The following is a 26,750-nucleotide window of genomic DNA, read 5'->3' as shown; positions in this document are numbered from 1 at the left end:
ATCGAATGGAAAAATGTTCCGTGCTGAGTTCGTTGAAAAATCCCGCCTGTTAATCCCTTTCTCTAATCCTTAGACGGTAGATGGCGCAGTTTATTGTTGATTTCGTTCAAAATGGCGGCCTGTAATGGGCACTACGGGGTAATATTGTTCATTCCCCGCGATAAATGAGCCTATGCAAAATTAACTCGCCACGGTGTATGTGCGAGTACCGAGTCTAGGGTGTATCCGGAATGTACACTTTTCTTCGAATGGTCAAATCATGTGAGCGCAATCACAGCGCCAGCCGATCGAGTGTCGTGCATTGGCCAAGTTTGTGTAGCCATATTTATTGTGTTATTCGGCAAGACGTTATACTATCTTATACACCGGCAAATGTAATTGATAGCTAAGACATATGGCTATTTATTATTAAAGGTAAAATCATCGTTTCAGCATTCACTTTTAATAAAAAACGTGGCGATTTCATTACCCCTGATGAATGAAAAGCGATTATATGAGTATACATATAAAACATTTAAGGACCTTAGTACAATAGGACATGAAAAGACGCTACATTGAGTTCTTTCTGATTCTTCAAAAGCGGCGCACATTTGTTGTTAGTTTCTTTTTAGACCACTGTTTCTACAGTTTACAAACGGTGAAACTTGTGCAATGCATTAAAGTTCGTATCTGTTTCTCTTGTTATCCTTAGTAGCACACATTGTGTTGTGCGATGCAACGAGGATTTTACGAAAAAGTGAGTATTTTTTTTGTTAAAAATATAATTATGTGCTATTGTAATTTCAATTGGTTAATTTATGTATTTATTTAATTGCAATACTCTAAACGAACAAGTGAGGATTGTGATAAAGAAATTGGTTATATATCCATTGTTGTGATGTATCACTTGACAATTTATGTACTAAATGACGTTGAGATGGTGTATTATACAATTGCATATTAAATATCTTTTTAAATATTTTTATAAAATTTTCTTCACTGTATTAATAATACTTGTGCAAATGGTATTATTCTTCCTGTCACAAAATTTTTTACTAGTCACAAAGCCTAATTGCTAATTACAACAATGTCATATTAGTATTTTAAATAAAAAATCAAATGTTTAAGTATTTTATATAATACAAAATGCATTATATATATAAATAAGCAAAAATAAAAAAATAAGTAAAATATTTATAATTTATTCTATATAATACTTATTTTATGTTTGATTAAATTGTATATAAAGACTGTGTATTTTTTCAGAAAAAGATGGAGGAACTATTATATCATATTGTCAGTCCTAATTATTGGATAAAGATATATAGACTATATATACAGTGAAAAAGTTTTAAGTAGTTTTTTTTCTATCTATATACAAGGAATAGACGTACAAAAGATTTGACAAAGAGTTGTGTTATGAATGTCAGTAACTATATGTGTAACATTTCTACATACAAAGGCCTGCTGTACGTGGACCAAGCAGGCTAGGCACTACCGTGCCAAGCTTGGGTAATGGATCCCGTTCGTCCATGGTATGCATCATATAATCGTCTTACTGCAAGTAGTGCTACCAGTACATTTCAACCAACGACTTCAAGCACAAGCAGTGACTTTGTATCTCATCATTTAGCAACAGCTGCTACTCAAGCAGCTCCTTCAACAACAACGTCACAATTACTTTTACAAGCTGCTCATACAACAGCAACTCTGGCGGGTCAGCCATCTTCATTTAACCCAGGGGGGTTTTTGTCTCCACCCCCTGTGGGATATGATGTTTTTACACCATTGTTTCATCATCCTAATCCTAAACAAGCACATTATGTTACTCAACATAGACAAGCTCTTGCTCAGGCACAAGTGTCAGTAACAAAACAAAATACTACAACAGAATCTGATATTCCTGTATTAAGAGAAAATTATAGTTCAGCACATCAACCAACGTTTTTTGAACACCAGGGTGCAGCAACGTCACCTACAACATCTACATTGGCTTGGACTCATCAGAACAATACACAATTACCTAGTCCATTTGGTATTTTGCCTCATGAAAGTGTTGTTCCTTCATCTCCAGGACCATCTACCACAAAGCCAGCTAGTGGTGTTTATGAAAATACGTTTAATTCTCAATTTGCTACAACACAAACTATAAATAATTTAAATTCTCAATTATCTACATCTTCTGTTCCTGCTGCAGATTTTAAATCATCTAATTTCCCAGATAATAAAAAAGCAGTAAATGTAAGGCCTCAATCACCAGCAGTAAATGTGAAATCAGTAGTATCTACATCACAAACGAACAGCAATCAAAATTTCTTTCAATCAGTACCTACTACATTTAGTTCCGAAACATTAGCAAATAATTATTCCACTGGAAATGGAAATCAAACTCCAAATGGGAAAGTGCAACCTACTCTTCAACATCAACAATCATGCATTGTTTCAACTACAAATAATGCAACCAATAAAGAGTACAGAATTCCTCAACCACCTGCTAGGTCAGTTGCATCAACGACTATATTTTTAAATACATCTGTTAGATCTGTGTCTTCACAAATTCAAGATAAACAGTCCACACGAAATTTTGCTTCACCTCCAAATAAAGCAACTTCTACATCTCAACAGAACATACAAACTAAAGCACAGACAAAAATCTATCCAGAATTAAATACACACAGCAGTGAACATAGACGAAACGAACAAACATCTCATGATAATACTCAATCATCTCCTATCAGCTTTTCCATCATGGATTCACGTGGTTTGAATTATACTGCTGGGAATAATACAAATTGTACAAACACTAGTGGAAAACTCAACAATAATCAAAGAACTCAATCAAATAGCAACTTACAGACTCATTCTCAACAATCACAACAACAGCAATTTCATGTTTTAAGCCAACAACAACAGCAGCAGCAGCAAACATCATATAGACATTATCTAACAGGATCTACAACTGATCCTGAGTATCATCACTCAGGAAGATCAAAATCTGCAACTTCCACTGATTCTGCTTATTCGTCTAACAATTCAACACAAAATGGACCTGATTGTAGTGTTGTTGTACCAAGAAGGCCAAGTCCATTGCAAGCGCATTCGCAAGCAAGTCCATTGGGACATGTCCCAAGCCCTGCTTATCCTATGTATAATAGTCCAATGGCTACTATATCTTCTCCTTCACCTTTACAACAACATACAGAAAATGGAAATCAATGTTCAAGTGGACCACCATATAAAGGAACTGTTCAACAAGTTACCCCACCATCACCACTAGATGTTACTGTTCCACGGCCGGCATCTCAAGGTCAGGTTGTTTATTCATCAGTTATCACAAGGGCTTTAGGTACTGCTGAAAATAAAACTAATTATAACACAGATAGCAAAAATTATGATAGACAGCAACAAGATTTTTCACAAGCCCAAAAACAAATTTGTTGGGAAAACGATAATCGACAAGCAAATAGTCATAGAAAATTTTCCGTAACTCTATATACTGGTGGAAATTCTGAAGTAAATCCTCAAAGCTTGCCAGTTCAACATCAAGTACAACGAGTGTTAAATGTTTCTGATAGACAACAATCATACTTTGACTCCAATCAAGTAACTTTACAAGATTTAAGTAGTTGTAGGGGAGATCCTATGAGTATTGTAAAGAATTTGCAGACATTACAACAAGGTTCTTGTCAAGTACAACAACAACAACAAACTACTGTGTCTGTTACTCCAACCGAACAACAAAAGCAAGCAGAAGAACGACGCAAAGTAGATACTACAAATAAGAAAAGAAAGAGTTTAGAAAAAAGTGGACATAATTCTTCAAATGAAATAAGTGGAACAACAACAATGACAGAATACCTAAGTAGGATACCACCACCTGCACATCATAATACAAATCAACAACAACAAAATGGTTATTTTGATTTTGAAAGATGGAATTTGCCTCCACCTCCTGCTAAAATGTTTCCTGGTGCAACAGGTGCTTTCAGTTCACAATCAACTTTGCATCATTCAAACAATTTTGTTGGTACTCCAGCACATCAACATCAATCTTTGATGGTATCTCATCATCATGCTCCACCTCCTATTCCATATTTCCCTGCTTTTCATATTCCACCAAGCCATCATCATTCACACGAGTTTCAGTCTTCTGTTGAGATTACTCCTATTGGTTTTGGTGAAAACACAGCAAATCAAAATACTAATTTTAATCAAGATATTAGAGATGATCAACCTAAAGTAATTGTTCCTAACATTGAAGAAGAACTAGGTTTTTTACAACAAAATCAGCAACCAATTCAAACCATGAATATCTTAAATAAAGATTTTAAACAATCTAATAAAGATCCTAATTCAGGATTTATGACAAGTTATTTGAAATTTTTACAAGGGGAAAGAGAACCTTCTCCTCCACCTGCAATACGTGGTGGTAGGAAAGCAACTTGGAGCAGGTCAAAACCTTATATTCCTGTAGAACCTAATAGATCAATAGAAGGTTCAACAAATGAAGAAACAGTAAAGATGCAATCAGAAAAACCACCTCCACCTAAAGAAACACCAGTAATTGATTATACTAATGATCCACGTTATTTTCCTTTACCCAAAGAACGGAAGAAGCAGAATTTTGATTCAAGTGATGATGGTTTTACTAGTGATGACGATTTTCTATTTCCGCCTAAAAAATCAGATAAAAAAGTATCAAATACGAATACTTCCAATGTAACAGAAATAGTAACTATGAAGCCAGAAGGTAAATCTAAAAAAGGGAGACCAATTAAACCTGGAGGACCAACAGATAGAAAAAGAAGAGCTGCAGCAGCTGCTGCAGCAGCAGAAGCAGCAGCAATTACCACAAGTGGCAAAATTTCCAAAAAGCATGAAGAAGGTAATATGTATATATATATATATCTTTTTTCTTTCCTTTTTCAGATCAAGACATATTTCGTAATTGAATAATTATATATATATATATATGTATATATATTTGTAGTAGATCCTTTACTTTTACCTCCGAGGCGTGAAACATCTAAAAGAAAGGCGAAGGAAAAAACCTCGGTAAAACAATTTTTAGATCGACAACAGGGTATAGATTATTTCGATAATGATGAAGAACAAGGTGATTCTGATTCTGATCCTGCTTGGACGCCTGCTGTAAGATTAGTTGGAGATGAGGAAGAAAAAAAGAAAAAACGTGGGAGACCTGTTATTACTAAAAAAAGTAGAAAAGTTCTGGAAGAAGATGATTATTTTTCCAGTGATATTGTTATTTCAAAGAAGTCTAGTAGGAAAAAACATGAAACACCATCCAAAACTTCTAATGTTACTGGAAAATTGTCTTGTAAAATAGACGAAAAGCTTTTAGCGTGTATCAGTGATGAAGATATTGATATTTCGCCATTTAAGGTATATAATATAATGATTTTATTATTATATAATTTTGATTCATGTATACCGAATAATACCGAATAGAACCGAACAATACAGATTATAAATATTCATCATATATATGTAACGTAAATTATATTTGTAATATATTCTTATATTGCATGCAGCATTTTGAGGATGAACTAGATGACGTGGTAACTTTTTATATGATTTTATAAAACAAGAACAGTAAATTTTAGTAAAATGTTTTAAATATTTAATTTTTTGTCATTCTATCATATGTTTTTCAGTCAGGAGAATTTGTCGTAATCAAGGCAGATTTAGATGAAGAATATCCTCCACTTTGGAGAATAGATGGCAAAACGTTGCTGCAAAAATATGAGCCATTTAAATCTAATGGCAAGACTTTATATCGAAACATATCTACGGTAATACATAATAAACTTTTGAAGAATGTTCGTTTCTTTCCTATTAATGTATACATGTCAATTATGTTTTAGTACTCGGGTTGGGCACCGCAAAATCGGCATATATATCAACAAGTTCCAGTAAAATTTTGGCAACAAGGCAAAACGGAAACTGTAGTAGAGTTCTTGAGAGATGAAATGATTATTGATGATAAGTAAGTTCTTTTTCATTAATATTTGAGAAATACATAAACAAAGAAATTACCACTCTTTTCTTTTTAGTGAATGCATTGACAAATCTATGAAGGACACTGAAAAATATCAAGATAACTTTGAAGTGTATGTTCAGACATTGATTTCACAAGCTTTAGATTCTAATTTTCTTACTGAAATATTTCAAGAACAAGGTATAATTTCTATTCAATATTAAAATAATATTATTATGTGTATAATTTCACATACACAGTTTTTATTTAATTGCTTTTAATCCGAGCAGATGATTATTTCTTATCAAACGTTAAGACTGTTGATGAAGTAACAGAAGAAAGGAAACAGCGGTTTCTGTCTACAACAAAATGGCGTTCAAATGTGATAAATGCAATATCAACTTGGCCATGTCTTAATGTTCTTAAAGATTTACCATTTACTGAATATAAAGGAAAGTCGTGCGCTGGGTGCCAACAACATAAGATTCATGCTAGAGTTCTATTGTATGGTCAACCATATAATGCAACTACATTGGAAGGTTCTCCGCCTGATCCAAGGATACCTCAAGAAAAGGTATTTAAATTATTTTTCCTTCATTGTTCATCTTTTAATAAATACTGTTATACTTAACTAATACTTGAAAGTTTATTGCTATAATTCGCTAATCATTTAATTCTTAGGATTTTTTATTATGTCGAGTATGTCAAGCAAAGGTAGCTCTATACAATAAAGTAGCACATCAAAAGTATTTGACGTTTTTGGAATGTGCAAGAAGGGTTGCAGATAAACGAGTAGAAGATCCTCTTAAAGATACCACAATAATATTAAACGAATTATTAGCAGATGAAACATGGTTAAATCAAGTAAGTAAATAGTAAATATTTTGTTGAAAAACTTTATACTGCTTGAAGGTTAATTATAATAATTAAAACAATATGATCTTTTTTCAGTTATTTAAGGAAGTTAGGACAATCTGGGCAGAAATAGATAATTTAGAACATCAAGCAAAAATAAAGTCGAGTTCAAGATCAACAATATCTTCCACAGTGAATAGTGCAGAGGAAACAAATGAAAGTGTTTCAACAACGCAATCATCTGGAATGACTGCTAATATTTCGGATTCACAGGTGCCTACACAAAAAACCGAAAGGAATTCTGAAACAGTGTCTTGCAATGTGCAAATGAGCAGTATACCATCTTAGTGGTGCTACAATAATCGATATTGGTTTCATTTTATACAATACCTGAAGACCATTAAACATTTAGTGGTATATCAATTTAATGGACATGAAGTTAATACCAGTCTTGAGACCAAACAATTAAGTATTGTATTTGGATGGTAAATATTTAAATTGGGTTAATACAATACGCTGTGACGAATGGTGAAGATAGATATTAATGTGTAATCAAGAAATTGCAATTATAGTGATAAATAGTAGTGAACGACGAGGTAAGTAAAAAGGTGACTTGCACCTTCATAGTGGTATAAACATCAGACATATGTAAAATATTCATCCCCGCGTAAGAATTAGAAGTGAGCCCGAACTTTGCCATTGTAATAGCATGATAATAGAGATTTACGAATGTTTGTGTGCATAGACATTTAGTTCTAGCATTTGTATCGTGATAATCTTATGTAATAACAAGGTCTGAAGAATTACATTAAGATCTGAAGAAGAAATATGAAAGACAAATGATTTTAAAGTATAAAGTGATAAGATATGATATATAAAACATCACGACCTTCTGTAATATATTTACATACATCACACTCTCTATACTTATGAAGGTCTGTTTTCTGCAAAGTGCAGAAACTGTTATACTGTTTGTTCCTGTAATTGTAACTTCTAAATTCATTGTGAATTTTCTTTATAAAGTAGCTTACATCTATCTTTTTTTAATGATTTGACAAATTTTAGGGATATTTATATGCACGTTAATTTGTATATAAACAGATCATGTAACTACAAAATTTACACATATAAAATACGTTCAAAATATTCAGAAGTGTTCCAAAATAGCGTTATCTTAATAAAATGTTTCATGGCGAATGCAATATTTTGAAAACGTGCATTGTTTTACATATAGAAATCATTAGAATTTTGTAGAACATTTGTATATAAAAATAGTTTTAAGAAGATTAGGAATACGTCCTATGCACTTTTAGTTCATCATGTGTTGATACGGAAATTTGATCAACTACATGTATTATATCTTCCACTGTAACAGCTTAATAATTCAGTACCAAGTTTCTAAGTTCTTCCATTCTTCCATCTTAAAATAACTTTTACAGAATAATTCCATTCTCATTTTACGAAATATGAACAAAATATTATCATCATTTTAGATCATTTATTTTTGTGAATAATCTTGTAACTTGCAACATGCGCATATTATGTATGAAGTATGAATGAATATTGCATAAAAAATGTATCTATTTTCATAAAAATTCTGGTAATATCAGTGCTTTAAGATCTCTGATCTAATGAGCGAAATTACATTTTTTACTACTTATCCTATAATCAGAGTTTACATCATATCTTCCTTTTCAAATCTTACATAATAATCAATGAAAAGTAAACAAATTGTTAATAAAAAACATAAAATTGAATCAAAATTTGTTTTTCTTATTTGGAAGCGTCTAAGTTTCTAATATATCTTTCAAAATCTAATAATTATGATAGAATTTTCTTTCATTTAGTAATTACGTAAATTTAATGATGTAACTATTAAAACAAGCTTTACTTTATTAGAATATTGTCAAAAATTTTGAAATATAAACATATTTTGTCATTAAGGACGCTTCTATAGATATCTATCAATAGTTAATAGAAAATTAAGAATAAAGTAATAATTGCTAACAATTTTTCTGTATATTAAATGTTATACTCCAAATTATATTATTATTATGTTAAAATAATTATTGTTTCATTTTTATTATAGTGATTATTATTATTATTGCTTAATTCTTAAGTTTTCGATCTGTTCTTAGCCTTGTTAAGAAAAAAATTCTCTAAATATGAGAGTGGTGATATGCGTGTGTGGCGCGATGTATTTTTCAAAGACGATATATCAAATTATATTTGTAAATTATAAAAATATGATGGTAAGAACAGAGAGGGGGGCGATGACTGCTATGATAAAGCTATAGAGTTTTAGACATCTTTCATATGCTACAATAAATTGAAATTATTGTATTAATGATTGTCGTCGGGTTACCGAGTTGTATAATAAATTATTTCAGAAAACTATTAACTTGAAACCTAAAAATGCGGGCATTTGGTCATTGACGCAATAATAATAAAGGAATGTATACAGTTACAAAATATTTTCTTTTTAGCAAATGTGCCATGCAATATTTCATATCGATAAAGAAGCTAGTGCTATATATACATATATTTATTTATCGTCTAAATTATGCAAATAACAATATTTCAATCGTTTCACTTGAAAATGCATGAGAGCGTTATCGGTTATTTGTTTCTACGAAAGTAACAAAAAATTATAAATTAAAATATATAGCACTAGCTGTAAAATGTTATTGTCAACAATGTAGAAGTTAATATTGTTATATTGTATTCTTTTTCAAACAAAAGTGTATGTTTATTTGTTCAATTGTAAACTTATTAATTTCTAAATCATGATGAAGATCAAGCATAGTTTCTTAATCATGAGGTTACAGTATTTCTGTTACTACGATTTAAAAATGAAGATATGATAAAAAAAATAGCGAAATATTACTTGGGTAATTTATGTTTTTATTAATCCTTTTTCAATAAAACGACAAATTTTACACAACATATTGTTAAACTGTCTACCTCTACTATTATATAATGCTCATTGAATACATGATTTTATAAATTTCTATTTTTAATTGTTTATTTTATATGTATATATTTATAAATGCTTAAAATGTATTTTATAATATGAAATGACAAATTTAGCTAATTGTTTCATATATTGTCATTACAAAATATATACATACAGATAGTATTATTACAGAAAATTTAATAAACACTTTTTATTTTGGTAGAACTATAATATTAATGACAAAATATATACTATTGTTTTATAATTTACATAGTTTTGATGTAAAGGGTTCTAAAAAAAATTGTTACAATACTGACGTAGAGGTTAAGTACAAGATCAAAATGAGCATGCGCTTACGTTCGCTTCTCTTTCCCCGTTCCCCGCATCTCCGTTACTATTCTGATTTCCAGTTCGCGTTTGTTGCCCGTGAAGGATGCCTTCTGCCAACCCTAAACTAGAAAAACAGGCCTCTACGGAGACCGTAGAACCTATACGCCAAGCAATTATCGTTATCGAGCATAAGATACGGAATCTTGAAAAGCGTAAGGTAAGTACTTGTATAATATATACGTAAATAACGACAAGAAAATTATCTGTCAGTTGATAGCTTTTACGGTGCAATCCGCCATGATTGGATACGCCATGTGCTCACGCTTGAAATTTCATAGGTATCTGATGATTATATTGTGATGAATTAACCCTTGTTATTACATTTTCGTATTGAATCTTTTTCATTTAAGTTGAATTAAAGCAAAATTAATTTTTTTCCTACGATCGAACACCTAAATTTCCAATCGTGAACCTCGTGTCATGGCGGTATCTTCTAAAGATGTGCACAAAACTTTACGTGACACGCTTACGAGCCGCTACCGGTAAATTACATTGTGTAATGATATCTTTTGTTTAATATAATGTTAAAAATCTAAATATGAAATTCAAATACATGCATTACGTTTTAATGTATAAGAAATTCTTTATTTGCCCTCGTTTATAGTACTTGCGTGAATCAGTTTTCTGGAACCATACAACACTATAAGAAATTATGAACCAAATTTAGCTTCTTTTTTACATAAAGAGTAGATATATATGTAAATTTTTATTTAAAGTTAACAATTATTTAGACGTAACATTTTTTTATGTATATTATCGTTATTTTTAATTATGTATATGTATGCGCACACACACGCGTGTATATATAGGGCATATGTAATATGATGTATGATGTATATCACTGGAAAATAATAAATTGATATTTTTTGTTTAAATTACTTTTATTTATTTATGTGTGGGCGCGCCTGTGCCCTTATATATATTTTTTAAATAGTATATGATATGTTTGTATTATATACATATGTATTATGTGCATATAATAATTTTCCATTATATATGATTAATTTTATTGTTTATATTACTATATTTTAGAAATACAGTAAAATTAATAGCATATGTTACATTTAGGGAAAATTAGAATCATATAGGGATCTGCAGAAGAATGGAAGGGAACTAAATGCAGATCAGAAAACAGCAGTAGCCAAATATGACGAGGTGTTACAGACATTGGATATTACAAAGGAACTGTATAAGCAAATTGTCGGAATTGCGCATGATGCAGTTAAACAGCAAAAAAAGTTGGCAAGGAAGGAAGCTATTGAAAGAATGCAACAAGATATTGCAAAGGTATAACTTAAGTATGATTTTATAATATAAGTAACTTGTATCAGTCTACTAAATGTCTGCAATATTTATTAATTATCTCAGGTGAGAGAAGTTCTTCTTATACAAGATGCACTAATGAACATGGGTACAGAATCTGTTAGAGAAGATTTTCTTGCTGGAAAAAATGGTGCTGTAAAATTATCAGAAGAGGATTTAAAATACTTGGACAGCTTATACAATGAAGTTATGATGAAACATCATAGAGAAGAAAGCGAACCAACATTCCTTCAACAAGTGCAGAAAGTAGCAGAACATTATGTAGCCATTGTTGATGGAAAACAAAGAGAGGTTGTTGGTACAACTTACAACAAACTAAAGGAAATTATTACTTCCATTAATCAGTGTGGCTATTTTGATCAAGTTCATGAAACTGAAGCTATAGTAGAAGAAGTAAGTCAAGCATATTTATGTATTTTTGACATTTTAATGATTAATTTATGTAAAACAAAATATAATTAAACAAATGAGAAATGTATTAAAAAGTATTTCATTAAATTCTTTACAGGTTACAGAGGCAGTTGCAGAAACACAAATATCTGAAACACCTGTGCAAGATCAAGTCAATGAAGAATATAATACCAATGACAGACACATTCCACCTGAATCCATGATTCCAATTCCTAACTTCCCAGTACAAGTCGCTCCTCTCCCTGTTGTTTCTGGCACTACACCAGTTTCTGGCCCCATTCCTGTAGTTGCACAACCCATTCCACATCCAGCTGCACCAGTTGAAACATCTTACTACACAAATGCAACAGGATTTGTTCCACAACCGCAACCACAACAACAAGCCCAACAAACTCAACAGCAACCACCACAAGCTCCTAGAATTAATGATGTTATAGGCACACCAAATTTCTTTTTCTTGCAAGAATCCGAACTTGATTCGCCAGATGTTACATCACAAGCACCGATTGTTTCACACATTCCTGCTGCTGTTAATGCACCTATTCCTTCACAAACATTTACAAATCAGAACTTTGCAAATGCACCGGTAGTAGCACAACCAGTAATATATCAACCACCACAGGATATGTCCCACATTCCTGGATTTGCTAATCCTAATCCACCTCCACCTATTCCAATGCCACCCTCTCACCAGCAACCAAATATGCAGTACAGTCCTCAGCATCCTACCAATTTTCAACAGCAACCCCAACAACAGCAACAGCAGCAACAACAACCACAACAACAAGCTCCTTCACAACAGATAACACAACAAGCGCAAAACCAGAATTTTGAGCATCAACAAGAAAGCCAACAACAACCTGCTGAAGTATATTACGAATATTATATTACCAGTAATAAAACATCATATTTTATAATAATCAGAATACTAAAATACTAGTCTTCTCCAGGAAAAAATTGAAGAAAATCAAGATGAAACAACAACAGCACCAGAATCAGAAATTGAACAACCTACTGAATCTGTTGATTGGTGCCAGATGGCTGAAAGTAACGATTGGAATCAGGCAGATCAATCTCAACAATCTGCTCAAGATTCACAACAGACACAACAACAAACATCTCAGCAAACTTGGGGTGATCAACAACGTAGTGGGTATAGAGGTAGGGGTGGAAGAAGAGGCAATTCTAATGGTTACAATGGAAGAGGTAGGGGCGGTTATCAACAAAATGGACGCGGAGGACAAGGTATAAAATTAATATTATTATTAGACAACAAAATTTAATACATTTGATTAAATAATAATTTTGTACTTAGGAACATACTATCGTAATGATAGCAACTATCAAAATGGTTATCAACAACGATCTTGGGGGAATAGCGAGGGAAATAGCGGTTATAATTCTGGTTATAAAAGAGGTGGTGGTGGATCAAGAGGTGGAGGTCCACGAGGTGAGCGTGGTATGGATAGAGGTGGTCGAGGACAGTTTCGCGGCCAAAGGGGTGGGAATCGTGGCGGTTATGCGCCTCGTGGTAAACCCCATACGCAGCAGTAATAAAAATGCGATAGAGTAATACACAGTGAAACAAATAATGTTGTAAGATCATAATTCAATTGTCTATTTATGAAAAAACCTAAGTCGTATCCTTAATACGTACAAATACTTTGAAAAAATAATGCACCGAATCGTATACACGAATTTTAGTATGTAAAGTAGCAATTTCGACGTTCCAGATCGTTATTTGATAGACCTTGTAAATGATTAATTAATTATATTCATACATATTAAGTAAATAATATTAAGAAAAAATATTGATACTTATATATGTTTACATTTTTTAAATGTTGCATTTAATTAATGTGATAAGAAAGATTGATTTTGGGAAAAAGATATTTTGGTACATTTGTTTGCGGCTTAGGATATTTCCTAAATGAGACATTGAATACAAAAATTTTGCATTTGAATTTGGTATCCACAATTATCAAAAGAAAGATCTATTAACATTAATGAAAAAGTTATACAGACGTAACATTGTGATATAAGAAAAGATCAACCAAATTTAGAAGCGTGAACCCACCATGCAAGTATTATTGTGTTGTGACAGAAGGCAGTTTTCACAGGGCAACAACAGCTGATCAACAAAGATTAGAAAAATAATTTTATTATAAAAAATATAAAAAAAATGAGAACTCATACAAGCATTTCACGCAAAGACATAAGGATGTATTTAACGAATAACGTTAAAATGATTACACAAATAGATGAACTGCACGACCATCTCTTTGTCTTGCGGCGCATCGTTCTAGAGAATTTTTTAAGATACCAGAAAAAAGAGGATACAGTGAGCAATGCCTTCTAGTGCTATATATCTTCTTGACTTCATATTCCATTTTCGGTCTATGAATCTGTGAAGTATTTAGAAAGTTAAAGTTGTCGACATTTAGTAGTTGGGAAAATGAAAGATTAACGTAATACATGAATACATAAAAATGTTTTTCATGAAACGTGTTTCATGATTGCTACTAATTACGTCGCTCCCTCTTCTATTTTTTCTGTGTGATTCCAAAATTCTATACGGTCGCCTACGCAGCTGGTCAAGTAAAAGAGATTGCAGTGCAATGTCAAGTTTATGAAGCAACATTACCTGATTTTTTTATCGCAAAATATATATGATTATTTTTAAAAATAAAAAAAGCGATAGTGCGGAGCTTTAGCATGTAAGTTGAGTGTACAATTACTGACTAGAGGCAAAGAAAGCGCATTTGAAAAGTGCGCCATTGATAAAAGCCACGCTCACACCGCCAAACACGTGATGAGGAGTACCGTATTGTATTTCGTTTGTATATTTGTGTTTAATCACCTCCATCTACAGTTATGTTCAACTATCCTATGAATACCTATGTATCTTCCAAATAAAGATCTAATTCAACCCTGCTAACTAGCCTACCTATCGTACTCATTGTCAACATGAGAATCGTTTCATTCTTCAGCTTGTTCTCAAATAAAAAAATCGAATAAAGTATTTGATTAATCATATTTTATTAACAGTGTGTACTCTTTGTTGCTTTCTCTTTTTATTTTTTGCTTTAAATAAAATTATGGAATATTTATAATATTGTTTTAGGACGTACTGTTATTGTAATTGAAGTAACTATTTGAATTTCGCGCTTTTCAATGCCTGAGTGACAGTACTTTAACTGATTAACGTAGTGAAAATTCGTTTCAAATTAAACATGGTTAAAATCTTGTAATATTTGGTATATTACATTTAAGTTGATATATAGTGTTTGTGCAAAATATATCTCAATATTTATAATAGAATTGTATATACATATTTTATATATTGCGGATATAACAAAATGCAAGTTCATCTATGAAACAACTATAATACGGTTATAACGATAATCAATGTGATTAAACAGAGGTAGTCACTGTTTTTTTTTTTTTTAATTCATTAAGATTGAATCAATTATATTTAAAATATACGTATTATTATCAAGACAACATATATAGCATTGAATACTTTATATGTACACTAATTAGTGCATTTAGGTTAAGGATATTAATAATTTTTCTAATACTATGTGAAAATATTTTATTAGAATTTTACACAATTTATTTATTGTATTAGAACGATGATCAGAACTGCTTGCGATCCTACGATAGAAAAACACTTTAAAGGCCATGAAAATACTATCACAAGCTTATGTTTCCATCCTGAAACTACTCAATTAGTATCAAGTAGTTCAGACAAAAGTATAATATTATGGAATTTGAAAGAGTCTGTGAGAGCTTGCAGATTCCTTGGGCATAAAGATATAGTTTTTGATGTCACTTATGCACCATCAGGTGAAGTCATAGCTAGTGCTTCCAAAGATAGATCTGTTAGAATTTGGGTACCTAAAATAACAGGACAATGCTTAGATTTTAAAGCACATTCAGGAGCTGTTAGATCAGTACAATTTAGTCCAGATGGTGAAAAGGTACTTATATTTTATATGATGATAGAAATGGTAACTTACTTTAATACATATTTAAATTTATATGCATATATATATGTTTTTATAAATAGTTAATTACTGCATCAGATGACAAAAGTGTTAAATTATGGACAGTATGTCAAAGAAGATTTCTTATGTCATTTACATGTCACACAAGCTGGGTCAGATGTGCTAGATTTTCTTCTGATGGTAGACTTATAGTCTCTTGTAGTGATGATAAAACAATAAAATTATGGGATGTCACGAGTGGACAATGTATTAGAACCTTTAATGATGTAAAAGGTATATCCTATATTTATATTAAAAGCTATTAGAAACTATTAGATTTTCTTTCTTTCTTTCTATGCATGTTTAAAAAATGTATCATATTCTATTAAAAATGTTTAAATACAAGTTCTCAAACATCTTTACTAGCTTATTCTACACATGTGGAATTTCACCCAAGTGGTTCTGTTATTGGATCAGCAAACATAATTGGTTGTGTGAAATTATATGATGTACGTACTGCTTCTTTATATCAACATTATGCAACTCATAAAAGTTCAGTAAATATGATAAAATTTCACCCAAAGGGAAACTTCATATTAACTGCATCTGATGATTCAACAATGAAGGTATATTGGATTCTTTTTTATAATAATAATTAGTTTAGTAATATTTTTATATTGCATTTATTAAAAACTATAAAATAGGTTTTAGATTTATTAGAGGGTCGCCCAATTTATACACTTAAAGGTCATGCAAATGGTACTGGTGTAACATCAGTAACATTCTCTTCTAATGGAGAATATTTTGCCTCTGGTGGTACAGATCATCAATTATTAATGTGGAAAACAAATTTTGATAAAGATGATGTTGCTAGAAAAATGTCTCGGCATTTAGTTTCGCCTGTTAAAGAATCAGAATCAAATATGAAGGAAGAAAAATCACATAAAGATGATGATATATCTGGAGGAGAGGAAGAAGTAGAAGTAACTATTATTTTGAAATTTACAATCTATTCATATAATATTTTATAACTTAAAACATTTTATTGTTTTAGTCATTACATGAGAAATTTGATACTATAAATTTAAAAAATGGGAGACTTCGTTGTGAAGTACCAGATACTGGAGTATTAGATGGCAATATAGAATATAAAGTCATAAATATGAGAAATCAAAGACCTTTTGAAGAAGGGCGTATTGTGAATATATCACACTTATCTAAAGAATCACCTGGTACATGTTCTAGTAAAATAGTAGATGCACTTAATGAGCAAGTACAATCATTAAGTGATGCTGTTACCATTTTAGAACAACGTTTGTCAATACTAGAAGAAGAATTAAGAAAATAACTTTTGGTATTTTATTTATGAAGTTATTCAATTATATAATTGAAGAGTAAATATTTGTAAGATATATATTTAAATTGTACTTAATATGTATCTTTTAAGGTTAATTATTTCAAAATATAATACAAATTTTAAAATTGATTTATCAGTACAGTGTTATAAAAATGAATTTTAGGTATACCCTTTTTGTAAAATTTGAGATTTTAATGTAAAAAGCTACATACAATACAATAATTTTGTAGAAGAATGAAAATATAAATTTTAATATAACAAAAAGTAACATTAAATTTATAATACAATTATTTTTTTATTCCTAAAAATTGACATGACTTTCCAGTTTTCTTAATAACTCGTAATATTTCATCAGAAGGAAGTGCAGATGTCACAGACACCTTGTTTCCTTGTAGATCTACTTGAACATTGTTAATACCTAAAAATAAATTCTAAATCAAGCAATTGTTTAATGCAATAACATTTCCATATGTTTTTCGTATTTGACATTCTTTGTCATACAATTTAAATTAATTATTATATGTTTAGTAAGAAAAAAATTAAAAAGTAAAATACTTCCAAATTTAAGTAAAATATATAAATATATAGTAAACTTGAAACCATACCTTCCTTCTTATTAAGTACATTTGTTACAGCGGTGGCACATCCTTCACATGTCATTTCTACATTAAATTCGTGCACCTTAAATTTGTATTGTTTAACTAATATGCTATTAATTGTAAATTAAAAATGTAATTATTATAAATTAGTAATTTCATTACCTGAGATGCCATACTGATAATCGTTTGTATTTGTTAAATCAACCTAGCACGATATATCAATTGTATAATTGTGTACTGTATCGCAGACAAAAACGAGCCTTTTTTATTGAACCGGAAATAACTCTTATCTAGTACTTAAAATGATAATATAATAGCAGTAGTTATTGGGTGTTTAACAAGTATTCAGAGAATTACTTGTATTCAATGACGTATTTATAACAATGGCTGATGTTATTTTTATTAACCTATATGACTAATACTAAATACCATAATAAAAAATAATTTTTTCATTTCAATAATAATATATTTCGTTATACAAGAATTACACGTGATTTAATTGACAGAACATAGATATATTTTGCAATTTTTCAAATAAGAAGGTTAATCTGCAGATGATAAACCTGGAGTACCATAAAATACTTAACTAGAAGTTTACTAATTTAAAAGAAACATAATTTCTTTAATAATAGAATGCACTAAAAATATGTATCATAATTAAATAATTTAATTTTTATGCTTTTTTGTTTATGAAAATTTAATATATTTTCGTACATACATATTCTAGTAATAAATTCAGTTCAATCACCTCAAATTTTAAATGTAATCTTATTAAGTACACCATTTTTTTAAATATTGAATTGTTTTTATTAAAGATAGATACTTTTTCTCTCTTTCTCTCCCTTTCTTAAAAGTTCATATTTAATATCAATATAAGTATTAATATAATCATACATTTATCTATAATTTAATTTTGCACATTCAGTAATATTGCTCTATGTCATAATTGTGACTAACTTTTATATGCTTATCAATTTAATAATACTCTCTTACATTAACATTTACCATAAAATATAGTGATATATCTTAGAATAACATATAATTATATAAGTTATAATGCATTTTAATTTTATTTAGATTGAATGTTGCGATTAAATTATTGAGTTAATTATTATGACTGAATTATTTATATATAACACATAGACTCTCTCTCTAATTTCTGAACTTCTTTAAATCAAACTTTATTGGTATGATCTATATATAAGTATTATTTAACAATATATTCTACAATTCATGTAGGAGAAAGGATAGTCATAGTAAAGAGATTGTCCGTAATAGTTTTATATATAAAACAAGACTAACTTTCATATACATTTACATGTTTTTTTTATGTATATTCTTATGTAAGTACATACACTTAAGTAAATTAATTGGTATAATGGACTGTGTTCTATAATTTCAAAATATTTCCTCAATTACTTTAATAAAGTAAAGACAAAGGCTGTGGTCTTTTAGTTTTATGATATTTTAAATATTTTATAATACTTACAATGTTTATTATGATTTGTATGATAATTTGAGCTGATATATCTGAACGTGCAGAGAATACAACTGATACAATCTTGTTATAAATTTCATTGAAATTTTGAAATAATTTATATACATTATTTTAAAAATGATTTATAAAACAATTATATTTCGAAGATTATGTCCCAAAATTGGGTAAAAACATGTTAATAAATATAGTTGTTGAAAACATCATCTTGCAAGATTGGAAAAGTTGGAAGCAGTTGATTTGAAAAAATACATTGTTTACATAGGAGAAATAATACACTTTTGTATAACACTTTATGATAACAATAATAACTTCAACTTAAAATTATTTTGCTTTATAGGATAAGTTGATGGGGAAACTATTTAATCTAAAGGACCAACTGGATTGTAGCCTGATGGTAGAGTATTATGAATCCATCGTCAAAGAAAACTATAAGTATTTTGAATTGCTCTACCACTAGATGATGATGAACTTTGTTGTTCTGTAACGTTGTTTTGTTGTTCCAGTCTTTCCAGTGATTCTGTACGTGTTCTTATAGAACCACCATATGTGCGTACCTGTATATTAACATATACACATTTATTATGTTTAATTTAATTAAATTATATTTTATCTTAAATTTTCTGGATTTGTAAGGAAATTCTATATAGTAATAAATTAATTATTCGTCCTTTCAGCTATTAAGATGAACCAGAAATTTTAAGAATACTGTACACATAAAAGCGAGCTCCTTGTCCCACGGTCATATTTATTGAGCACCATTGTCTCTTATATTAATAAAGATCTTTAATACTAAGAGTTATAGACGTATTTCAATTTTGAGAATTGTTTCCAATACTAATTACATATATATACATACATATATATATATATATATATATATATATATATTTAATTCGATTCTATTAAATTTCCACATTCGGATTGAAAGTTTGGTAATATATACATTTGACATGAAGTTAATAAAAAGATATTATAAATAATAAAACAGTAACATTAATTTAAAATGCAATTATTCTAACTGAAATAATAAAATTGTAAGTACGAAAACCTTGCATCAAAATTCATTTTGCAGATAACAATTTTTTTTATAAATCATAACAAAAGAAATAGTAAATATATTGAATTATTGAAGAAATATTCTCATAGAAAATCCTTGATTTTAAAACATGATTTAAAAAAAAAACAAATGAAAGAAAATATATTCACATATGTAGTATAATTTATCATTTCTGTATGTATGTGTATATGTATACAGAATATACAGTATGTATGTATATACATGTATACAGAAATGATAACTTATACTAAAAAAAAGTATATTTATATACAGTGATAATTAAATATTTATAAAATAATCCGAATATGGACCTACATGAAGTATTAAAAATTGATACCTTTATAATGATATAAATATCAATTTAGTATGGTATATATCACCAGCTGTACGAAAAATAGGTGCATCATTTTATTTATTTACTCACTGTCTGTAGATTAGACTTCAGACTGTGGGTGTTAGCCACTCGCGTTCACTCAAGAGGAGTTAGACTTCCACTGCTGACTCTTACTTCTCTTGGCTCTGGAGCAGCTGGGGGTCTCCTTTCTTGTAACTGTTGTTGATTTATTCCAGATGCATTATGATGTCCTGACCGTGTTGCATCAGTCGCCACAACAAATTCTGTGAGAGTGACATCTGCTGTTCCACCGGATTCAAGAGGTATGGCATTCCGACGAAAGTGTTCAAGCATATCATATATAGCAGGAAAACAAAGATGCTGAACACGACAATGTCCCTGATCGTTTAATGTCATACGCAAATGCTGCAGTAAAGGTGAAAAATGAATTATTTTAGACAACTATAATTAAATTTAAAATAATATAATTAAAGGAAATAACATATTACCTTTGCTCTGCCCTGAAAGTTAAAAGTTAATACAAATTCTCCTTTTCTTGTTTCACTTTGTCGAACAAGAAATACACCATGACCATTAGCAGCACTATGTAAAACAAGCTGTGCTGCATCTGATCTAGGGAGGGTCCCATGAAACCATGGATATTCTCTTAAACTGCTAGATAAATCTAATTCACCATCATTTGCATTCACTACAACAAAATTGAATTATTTATAACATACAAACTATATGATCTTAAAAAGTACTTATAAATAAATTTATCATACTTTGCTCAATATCCTGTTGTGATGAACATAATTCCAGATTACTATTACTTCTTATACGTAGTCTAGGAGGTATTTCTGGAGGGTTGCCACCTATTTCATCTCCATGTTCATGGGATGTAGATCGGGAACTTTTACTTGTAGAATTAGTTCTTAATCTATCTCCTTCACTACCAATAGCTAATGAACCATGTCCTAAGGAATCTCCAGTAACATCTGTTCCAGAACTAGGATTAACAGAATTTTGTTGTACTGTGCGCATACAATATTTAATAGTAGCTAACCATGATCTCATATCATTTGAATCATGAGCTTCTATTACAAATTCCATATTTTGTGTTTTTAATACAAAGGTATTTTCATGATCTGGCATTTCTAATGCAGTTGTTTCCCTGGCTTCAGTTATTGCAGAACAAAAGACACCACTACGTGGTTTTACTGCTTTTGGAGGAGAATAAAATTCTAACATATATCCACCAATTGCTTTTATTAAGGCAAGTCTAGATTTCTCCCATTTTTGAGTTCCATCAATATTTTCTCCCATTAAAGAATTAACAATGCCTTCTTTTCTACATTCCACCACAATCTTCGAAAGTTTAGCTTTTGAATGCTTATCTCTACGATGTTCACTATGCGATAACTCCACTTCATCACTTTGCTGCTTATGGAAGAAGCTTTTGCCCTTCTTAAGCCCTTTAAAGGATAAGCGGCGGAAAAATGGTTTGTGTGTAGGCTTTGGTGATATTGCATCTCCATCATGTTCAGAGTAATCACTGAATTCTTCATGAGATGATATACGAATAGGAGCATTGTTGTTTTGGCTTACAACATTAACATCTCTATCATTACTTGCTATATGCCTTGTGTCATACAAAGATGGTGATCTGGCAAAGTAATTAAAAAGATTTATAAAATTTTTATACATTATTTTCATAATAGTGTACATATTTCAAAGACTTAAAAAAAGTTATAAAAGCAAACAGAACATATCTTATTATGGCATACCTAATCGTACGACGTAGGTATTCGCTTTCAAAGTGTTCACAAAAGCTTTCGACAAATTTTCTTAAAAAATCACGGTGGGAAAGATTCGATCTTGCACTTTCTGGTAAATTTAAACTGACATAGGTACAAAAGGCCTTAGCAAAATCAGAAGCCGAAGCGCGGGCGTGTCTCTCACAAAATTCTATCCAACCAGGTGCAGCTTCAGGCGACACGGCAACCGCCGGTGCCGTTGTTGTTGTCGACGTAGCCGTCGTCGTCACTGTTACAGCTGTCGTCGTCGTTGCCGTTGTTGTTGATATTATTGTACTCGTTGTTGGTGTCGCCGCAGTTATGGTATAAACACTCATTACCGGCGTGTGCCTCACCAAGGGGGCTAAAGACCTCCCCCTGCCACTATACAACTACCGCAAAATTCTTAATACAATTGCAGTACTCTATGTATAGAAAGCACACGCGCATACATACATATATACATATATCGAATTTCTTCGTATGTATAGATCAAATACAAGACAATGTACTACTGGATATTGTTATTTTCTGAGTGTAATTACCGGTGCAGTGATTCAACAACAGAATCCACTTGCTTCAGGGAAAGATGAATAGATATTATTCCCTCCAAGTAATTGACCTTTCTTTTTTATCGTTCTTTTCTTTTCCCTTCGCAGTGAATTTCCGTGAAACGAATAACAATTGTTTTAACAAATTATAATTCGTTAGTGCATTTTCGGTTTTCTTTTTCTATTCGTGTAACCGGTATCTGACTCTCATGTTTGATTTTCTTAAATTTTGCGTAACAATATCTTTGTTTCGCGGAAATATTTTTACCGACATTATGAAATATGGAACCGTTAAAACTACTAGCGCAATCTGTCTTGTGTGTAGTGCAGTACATGTGAAAAATTATGCTACAAAAATGTCGACAAGGATGGCAATTTAATAAAGAGTTATAAGTTTAATGATCTGGAGAGTGCGTGCTGGAAAGAAGGAAAATGATTACTTGATTATAATTTTTGTATAACATTTCAAGTTTCTATATTTCGTTCTTTACGGAAATTTCTTTATTTAAAATTACATCGTTGATTACAGATTTTGCTATAATTTATATACCACATAGTTTAATAAACGGTATTGACGTTTTTCTTTCCATTTCTTATTTTAATAAAGAGTAATGTATACGTTGAAGATTTATTTGGGTTTGTATAAAGTAACAAAATGTGACTAGTAAGTAATTTTATCCTTTACAGTATCATGTCATAAACAACTGACTATTAGGCAAAGGTTATTAAATTTGAATATTGCATTCTTTGTCCTCGATCATGTAGATTTTCACATTTTTTTCAATTTACATACAATATATCATAAACTGGTTTTGGAAGATAATCACTGCATAATGCTTGTATTCTTTCTTTACGTGATACTGGTGTGTATCTTCTCATCGGAAAAGTTTTCATTACTCCATCTGTCAAAGCTCTAGTTACTGGTGTTAAATCTACATCTGTCTCTTGTGTATATTTTTCAAGAGCCAACATTTCTTTTTGGAATAATTCTTGACCATATTCTTTACGGGTTTGAGGATCCAATTGAGTCCACATGTCTCTAGCTTGTTCCAGCAAGGCACTATTATTTTTTAACCAAGCATTTCCAGATACATATTCACTAGTTTCAACAATAACTACATCCACTCCCCATCTTCTCATTTCTAACCTAAGACAAGCTCCCCAAGCTTCAACTGCAGCCTAATACACATACACACATATACACACACATATATAATATATGTTACATGTATATTTTGCTGATGTTATATTTAAATATAGATTATTGATACTTTTAAAATGATCTACCTTAACTGCACAATAAATGCCTCGGACAGGACTTGGAATACGAGCTAAGAGACTGCTAACTATGACAACACGTCCTTTTGATCGTCTAATCAAAGGTAAAAAGACCTTTAAATAAAAATTATTATTTTATTCATGGAGATTAGCTTATTAATTATTGCAATATATAATTGTTGATAATACATTAATATCACCTGAGTTAATCTAGCAAGACCAATGAAATTAATATCTATACTGCGTTTTAATACAGAAGGAGGCACCCATTCGCATTCACCTAATGTCACCCAAGCAGCAGCATGTATTAATGCCCATAAACCTATTGTAAGATATTTACGATTATCAAATATATATTATAAATAATAAGTTTTATATATCTATAAAAAAATATAAATTTGAACCTGGTGCACCATCTGGTAAGTTTTCATTTACATAAAGAAATGTCGAATGAATATCATGCTCACTAGTAATATCTAATTGCAATATATGTAATCTACCAGAAGCTTCCTGTTTTAATTTTTGCATTGTCTCTTCATTCTCAACTTTTGCACTAAATCCAGCAAATACTGTAAACCCCTTTAGAAATAAATTCTGTATATATAGAACACACTAGAAATGAATAATAACAATCGTAACAAGAATACATAGAAATTATCTTACCAGTTCATCTAATTGTTTACTTAAAGTATATCCAACTCTTGAATCACAACCTGTAATAAGAACTGCTTTTCCTGCGGCAGTTACCTGTGGGAAATATATTTTTGTACCATTATATGCTTATATATTAACATTGTAGAATATAATCTCTCTCTTACACACACACACACACACACACGCGCGCGTGTACTTATATTAAAATTAAGAAGTAAATATTAATATAATATTAAATGTGTGAAATATAAGCGATATATATAGTCTGTACTTATGCTTTGTAATCTTATGGATTAATAAACACATGTTTTTAATGACTCACCTTTAAGTTATGATAAAATAGTGTAGATCCTATAGATATTACCAACAATAAGAGAAAAAGCACAAAACTAGATGTTTGTGATATACTCAATGTATTTAATATAGTTGCTAAAATGACTGCAATTGCATGTGAGAATGCAATTGGAAGAAGACATCTTTCTGCTAATTCCCATGTTTGGCTATCATCTGGTTCTTTGCTTGCACTTGGTAAAGGCATTTCTAGTTTAACTTCGATAATATTTTAAAGAAATTTAATTGATTACATTCAGATGAGACTTGTGGCTCAACTAAGAGCCCTAACTGGGCTAACTCTGTTCTAACTTTAAACTTAAAGCAGTATCTAGTCTCATTGATCTAAATTTAACTGCAGTGCTGTGTCTTAGGTTCACAGATCCTAGTAAAATTACATATTTTATCTGAAATGTAATTATATTCTGTTGAATTAGATACAAATACTTTATATATATTTTGGAATAAATTTTATCTGCATAATTATATATTTCATATATTTTTATAACTCTTATGCATGATATACTGCTTTTCTTTTTAGAAATATCATATTTATTTACGTGTATAAATATATATAAAAAAATTTATATTTCTTTAAATCACATTTCATTTTTAATGCGAAATAAATAATAATAATATGTTATTCAAGAAAACTATTTCTTTATTAATTTCTAGTCATTCATACATTTAGAATAATTCCTCCTTAAATGTATAATTTTATAATAAAGAATAAAATAAAAATAAAGAAATGAATATGAAAAATAAATAATAAATCGATTTATGTTCTTTCATTGAAATATATTACATTGCATTGTCAATGAGAATATTACGATGTTGTAATGTAAACAATTCATTTAGCGATAATAAAAAAATGAATACCAGAGTGGGGTAGGTTATTGATTTCTGTGTGGGTGCCATGTTGGGAGGGAATACCATGGTGGGTGTCTCTTGGACATACCATACGCAGTAGTCTACAGAGAATATAAATAGGAGGGGTAGTTGCACCATTGACCCAGTGTTGAGTTGACATACGGTCAGTTCAGTCACTCGAACGGAATTCATCTTACGCCTTTCAAGTTTTATATATCTGTGTATGTGAATTGCTAATAACCGTAATAAAAGTTCTTGTAAAATCAACAATCCAATGCAATCCAAAACACTGCCCTTTCTTACTTATCTTCCAACTTTACAAATTTACACCCAAATCATCGGCATGTATCCAGTGTTTTAAGTATTCTGGAAACGTTTTTCTAATAAAAAATTTAATAAACATTGGTGACACCCACTAATCGAGTGAATGCGTATCTCGTATTACGATTTCATTTAAAGATAATCGGTTGCATTGATAAACCAATGTGCAACGATAATCAGGCCTTAGAAGTGGTCAATTTTTTT

At 30.4% G+C, this 26,750-nt stretch overlaps 6 protein-coding genes and 2 long non-coding RNA genes across 15 annotated transcripts; 5 read left to right on the top strand and 3 right to left on the bottom strand.

Annotated features, from left to right (window-relative positions):
• Nucleotides 1-87: 87 nt before the first annotated feature.
• LOC100649280 lies at nt 88-9,776 on the top strand. 4 transcript variants are annotated; one of them, XM_048411371.1, is made up of 10 exons: nt 88-736; nt 1,246-4,864; nt 4,973-5,382; nt 5,532-5,558; nt 5,655-5,792; nt 5,865-5,986; nt 6,054-6,178; nt 6,268-6,551; nt 6,659-6,841; nt 6,929-9,776. In XM_048411371.1, the coding sequence occupies exons 2-10, from the start codon at nt 1,495-1,497 to the stop codon at nt 7,178-7,180; spliced, it is 4,911 nt and encodes a 1,636-aa protein (XP_048267328.1). In that variant the 5' UTR covers nt 88-736; nt 1,246-1,494; the 3' UTR covers nt 7,181-9,776. The 4 variants fall into 4 exon arrangements, with proteins under 4 accessions (XP_048267328.1, XP_048267321.1, XP_012174366.1 ...); XM_048411364.1 differs by having other exon boundaries at nt 4,970-5,382; XM_012318976.3 differs by lacking the exon at nt 5,532-5,558.
• Nucleotides 9,777-10,181: 405 nt separating this feature from the next.
• On the top strand, nt 10,182-14,948 carry LOC100649400 (caprin homolog). Its single transcript, XM_003402586.4, has 6 exons — nt 10,182-10,335; nt 11,247-11,465; nt 11,547-11,894; nt 12,010-12,780; nt 12,863-13,157; nt 13,228-14,948. The coding sequence occupies exons 1-6, from the start codon at nt 10,222-10,224 to the stop codon at nt 13,464-13,466; spliced, it is 1,986 nt and encodes a 661-aa protein (XP_003402634.1). The 5' UTR covers nt 10,182-10,221; the 3' UTR covers nt 13,467-14,948.
• A 140-nt stretch (nt 14,949-15,088) lies between these two features.
• LOC100651663 (POC1 centriolar protein homolog A) lies at nt 15,089-17,387 on the top strand. 3 transcript variants are annotated; one of them, XM_003402603.4, is made up of 7 exons: nt 15,089-15,336; nt 15,544-15,895; nt 15,985-16,195; nt 16,328-16,410; nt 16,486-16,527; nt 16,606-16,884; nt 16,956-17,387. In XM_003402603.4, the coding sequence occupies exons 2-7, from the start codon at nt 15,548-15,550 to the stop codon at nt 17,247-17,249; spliced, it is 1,257 nt and encodes a 418-aa protein (XP_003402651.1). In that variant the 5' UTR covers nt 15,089-15,336; nt 15,544-15,547; the 3' UTR covers nt 17,250-17,387. The 3 variants fall into 3 exon arrangements, with proteins under 3 accessions (XP_003402651.1, XP_012174367.1, XP_048267435.1); XM_012318977.3 differs by having other exon boundaries at nt 16,328-16,527; XM_048411478.1 differs by lacking the exon at nt 15,089-15,336 and having other exon boundaries at nt 15,355-15,895; nt 16,328-16,527.
• LOC100649522 (copper transport protein ATOX1 homolog) lies at nt 16,920-18,244 on the bottom strand. The gene is made up of 3 exons (XM_003402587.4): nt 18,020-18,244; nt 17,864-17,939; nt 16,920-17,676 (listed from the first exon to the last, which is right to left on the bottom strand). The coding sequence occupies exons 1-3, from the start codon at nt 18,029-18,031 to the stop codon at nt 17,546-17,548; spliced, it is 219 nt and encodes a 72-aa protein (XP_003402635.1). The 5' UTR covers nt 18,032-18,244; the 3' UTR covers nt 16,920-17,545.
• Nucleotides 18,245-19,008: 764 nt separating this feature from the next.
• Nucleotides 19,009-23,372, bottom strand: LOC100649645 (SH2B adapter protein 1). 3 transcript variants are annotated; one of them, XM_020867823.2, is made up of 6 exons: nt 23,088-23,372; nt 22,534-22,934; nt 21,532-22,412; nt 21,256-21,455; nt 20,921-21,172; nt 19,009-19,909 (listed from the first exon to the last, which is right to left on the bottom strand). In XM_020867823.2, exons 2-6 carry the CDS (start codon nt 22,878-22,880, stop codon nt 19,772-19,774), a joined length of 1,818 nt encoding a protein of 605 aa, XP_020723482.1. In that variant the 5' UTR covers nt 22,881-22,934; nt 23,088-23,372; the 3' UTR covers nt 19,009-19,771. The 3 variants fall into 3 exon arrangements, with proteins under 3 accessions (XP_020723482.1, XP_003402636.1, XP_012174369.1); XM_003402588.3 differs by having other exon boundaries at nt 22,534-23,372; XM_012318979.2 differs by having other exon boundaries at nt 19,859-19,909; nt 20,837-21,172; nt 22,534-23,372.
• On the top strand, nt 19,769-20,148 carry LOC125386228. Its single transcript, XR_007226202.1, has 2 exons — nt 19,769-19,901; nt 20,030-20,148. It is a non-coding gene; the product is annotated as an uncharacterized LOC125386228 (long non-coding RNA).
• A 184-nt stretch (nt 23,373-23,556) lies between the features above and the next one.
• On the bottom strand, nt 23,557-26,350 carry LOC100649755 (D-beta-hydroxybutyrate dehydrogenase, mitochondrial). The gene is made up of 7 exons (XM_012318981.3): nt 26,235-26,350; nt 25,348-25,762; nt 25,035-25,118; nt 24,776-24,950; nt 24,572-24,693; nt 24,381-24,485; nt 23,557-24,272 (listed from the first exon to the last, which is right to left on the bottom strand). Exons 2-7 carry the CDS (start codon nt 25,561-25,563, stop codon nt 23,874-23,876), a joined length of 1,101 nt encoding a protein of 366 aa, XP_012174371.1. The 5' UTR covers nt 25,564-25,762; nt 26,235-26,350; the 3' UTR covers nt 23,557-23,873.
• Nucleotides 24,335-25,342, top strand: LOC125386227. The gene is made up of 2 exons (XR_007226199.1): nt 24,335-24,475; nt 24,628-25,342. It is a non-coding gene; the product is annotated as an uncharacterized LOC125386227 (long non-coding RNA).
• Nucleotides 26,351-26,750: the final 400 nt, after the last annotated feature.

The sequence above is a fragment of the Bombus terrestris genome, chromosome 2 (genome assembly GCF_910591885.1).
Source record: "Bombus terrestris chromosome 2, iyBomTerr1.2, whole genome shotgun sequence".
Lineage (NCBI taxonomy): Eukaryota > Metazoa > Arthropoda > Insecta > Hymenoptera > Apidae > Bombus > Bombus terrestris.
This window is presented reverse-complemented; position numbering and strand designations above follow the sequence as displayed.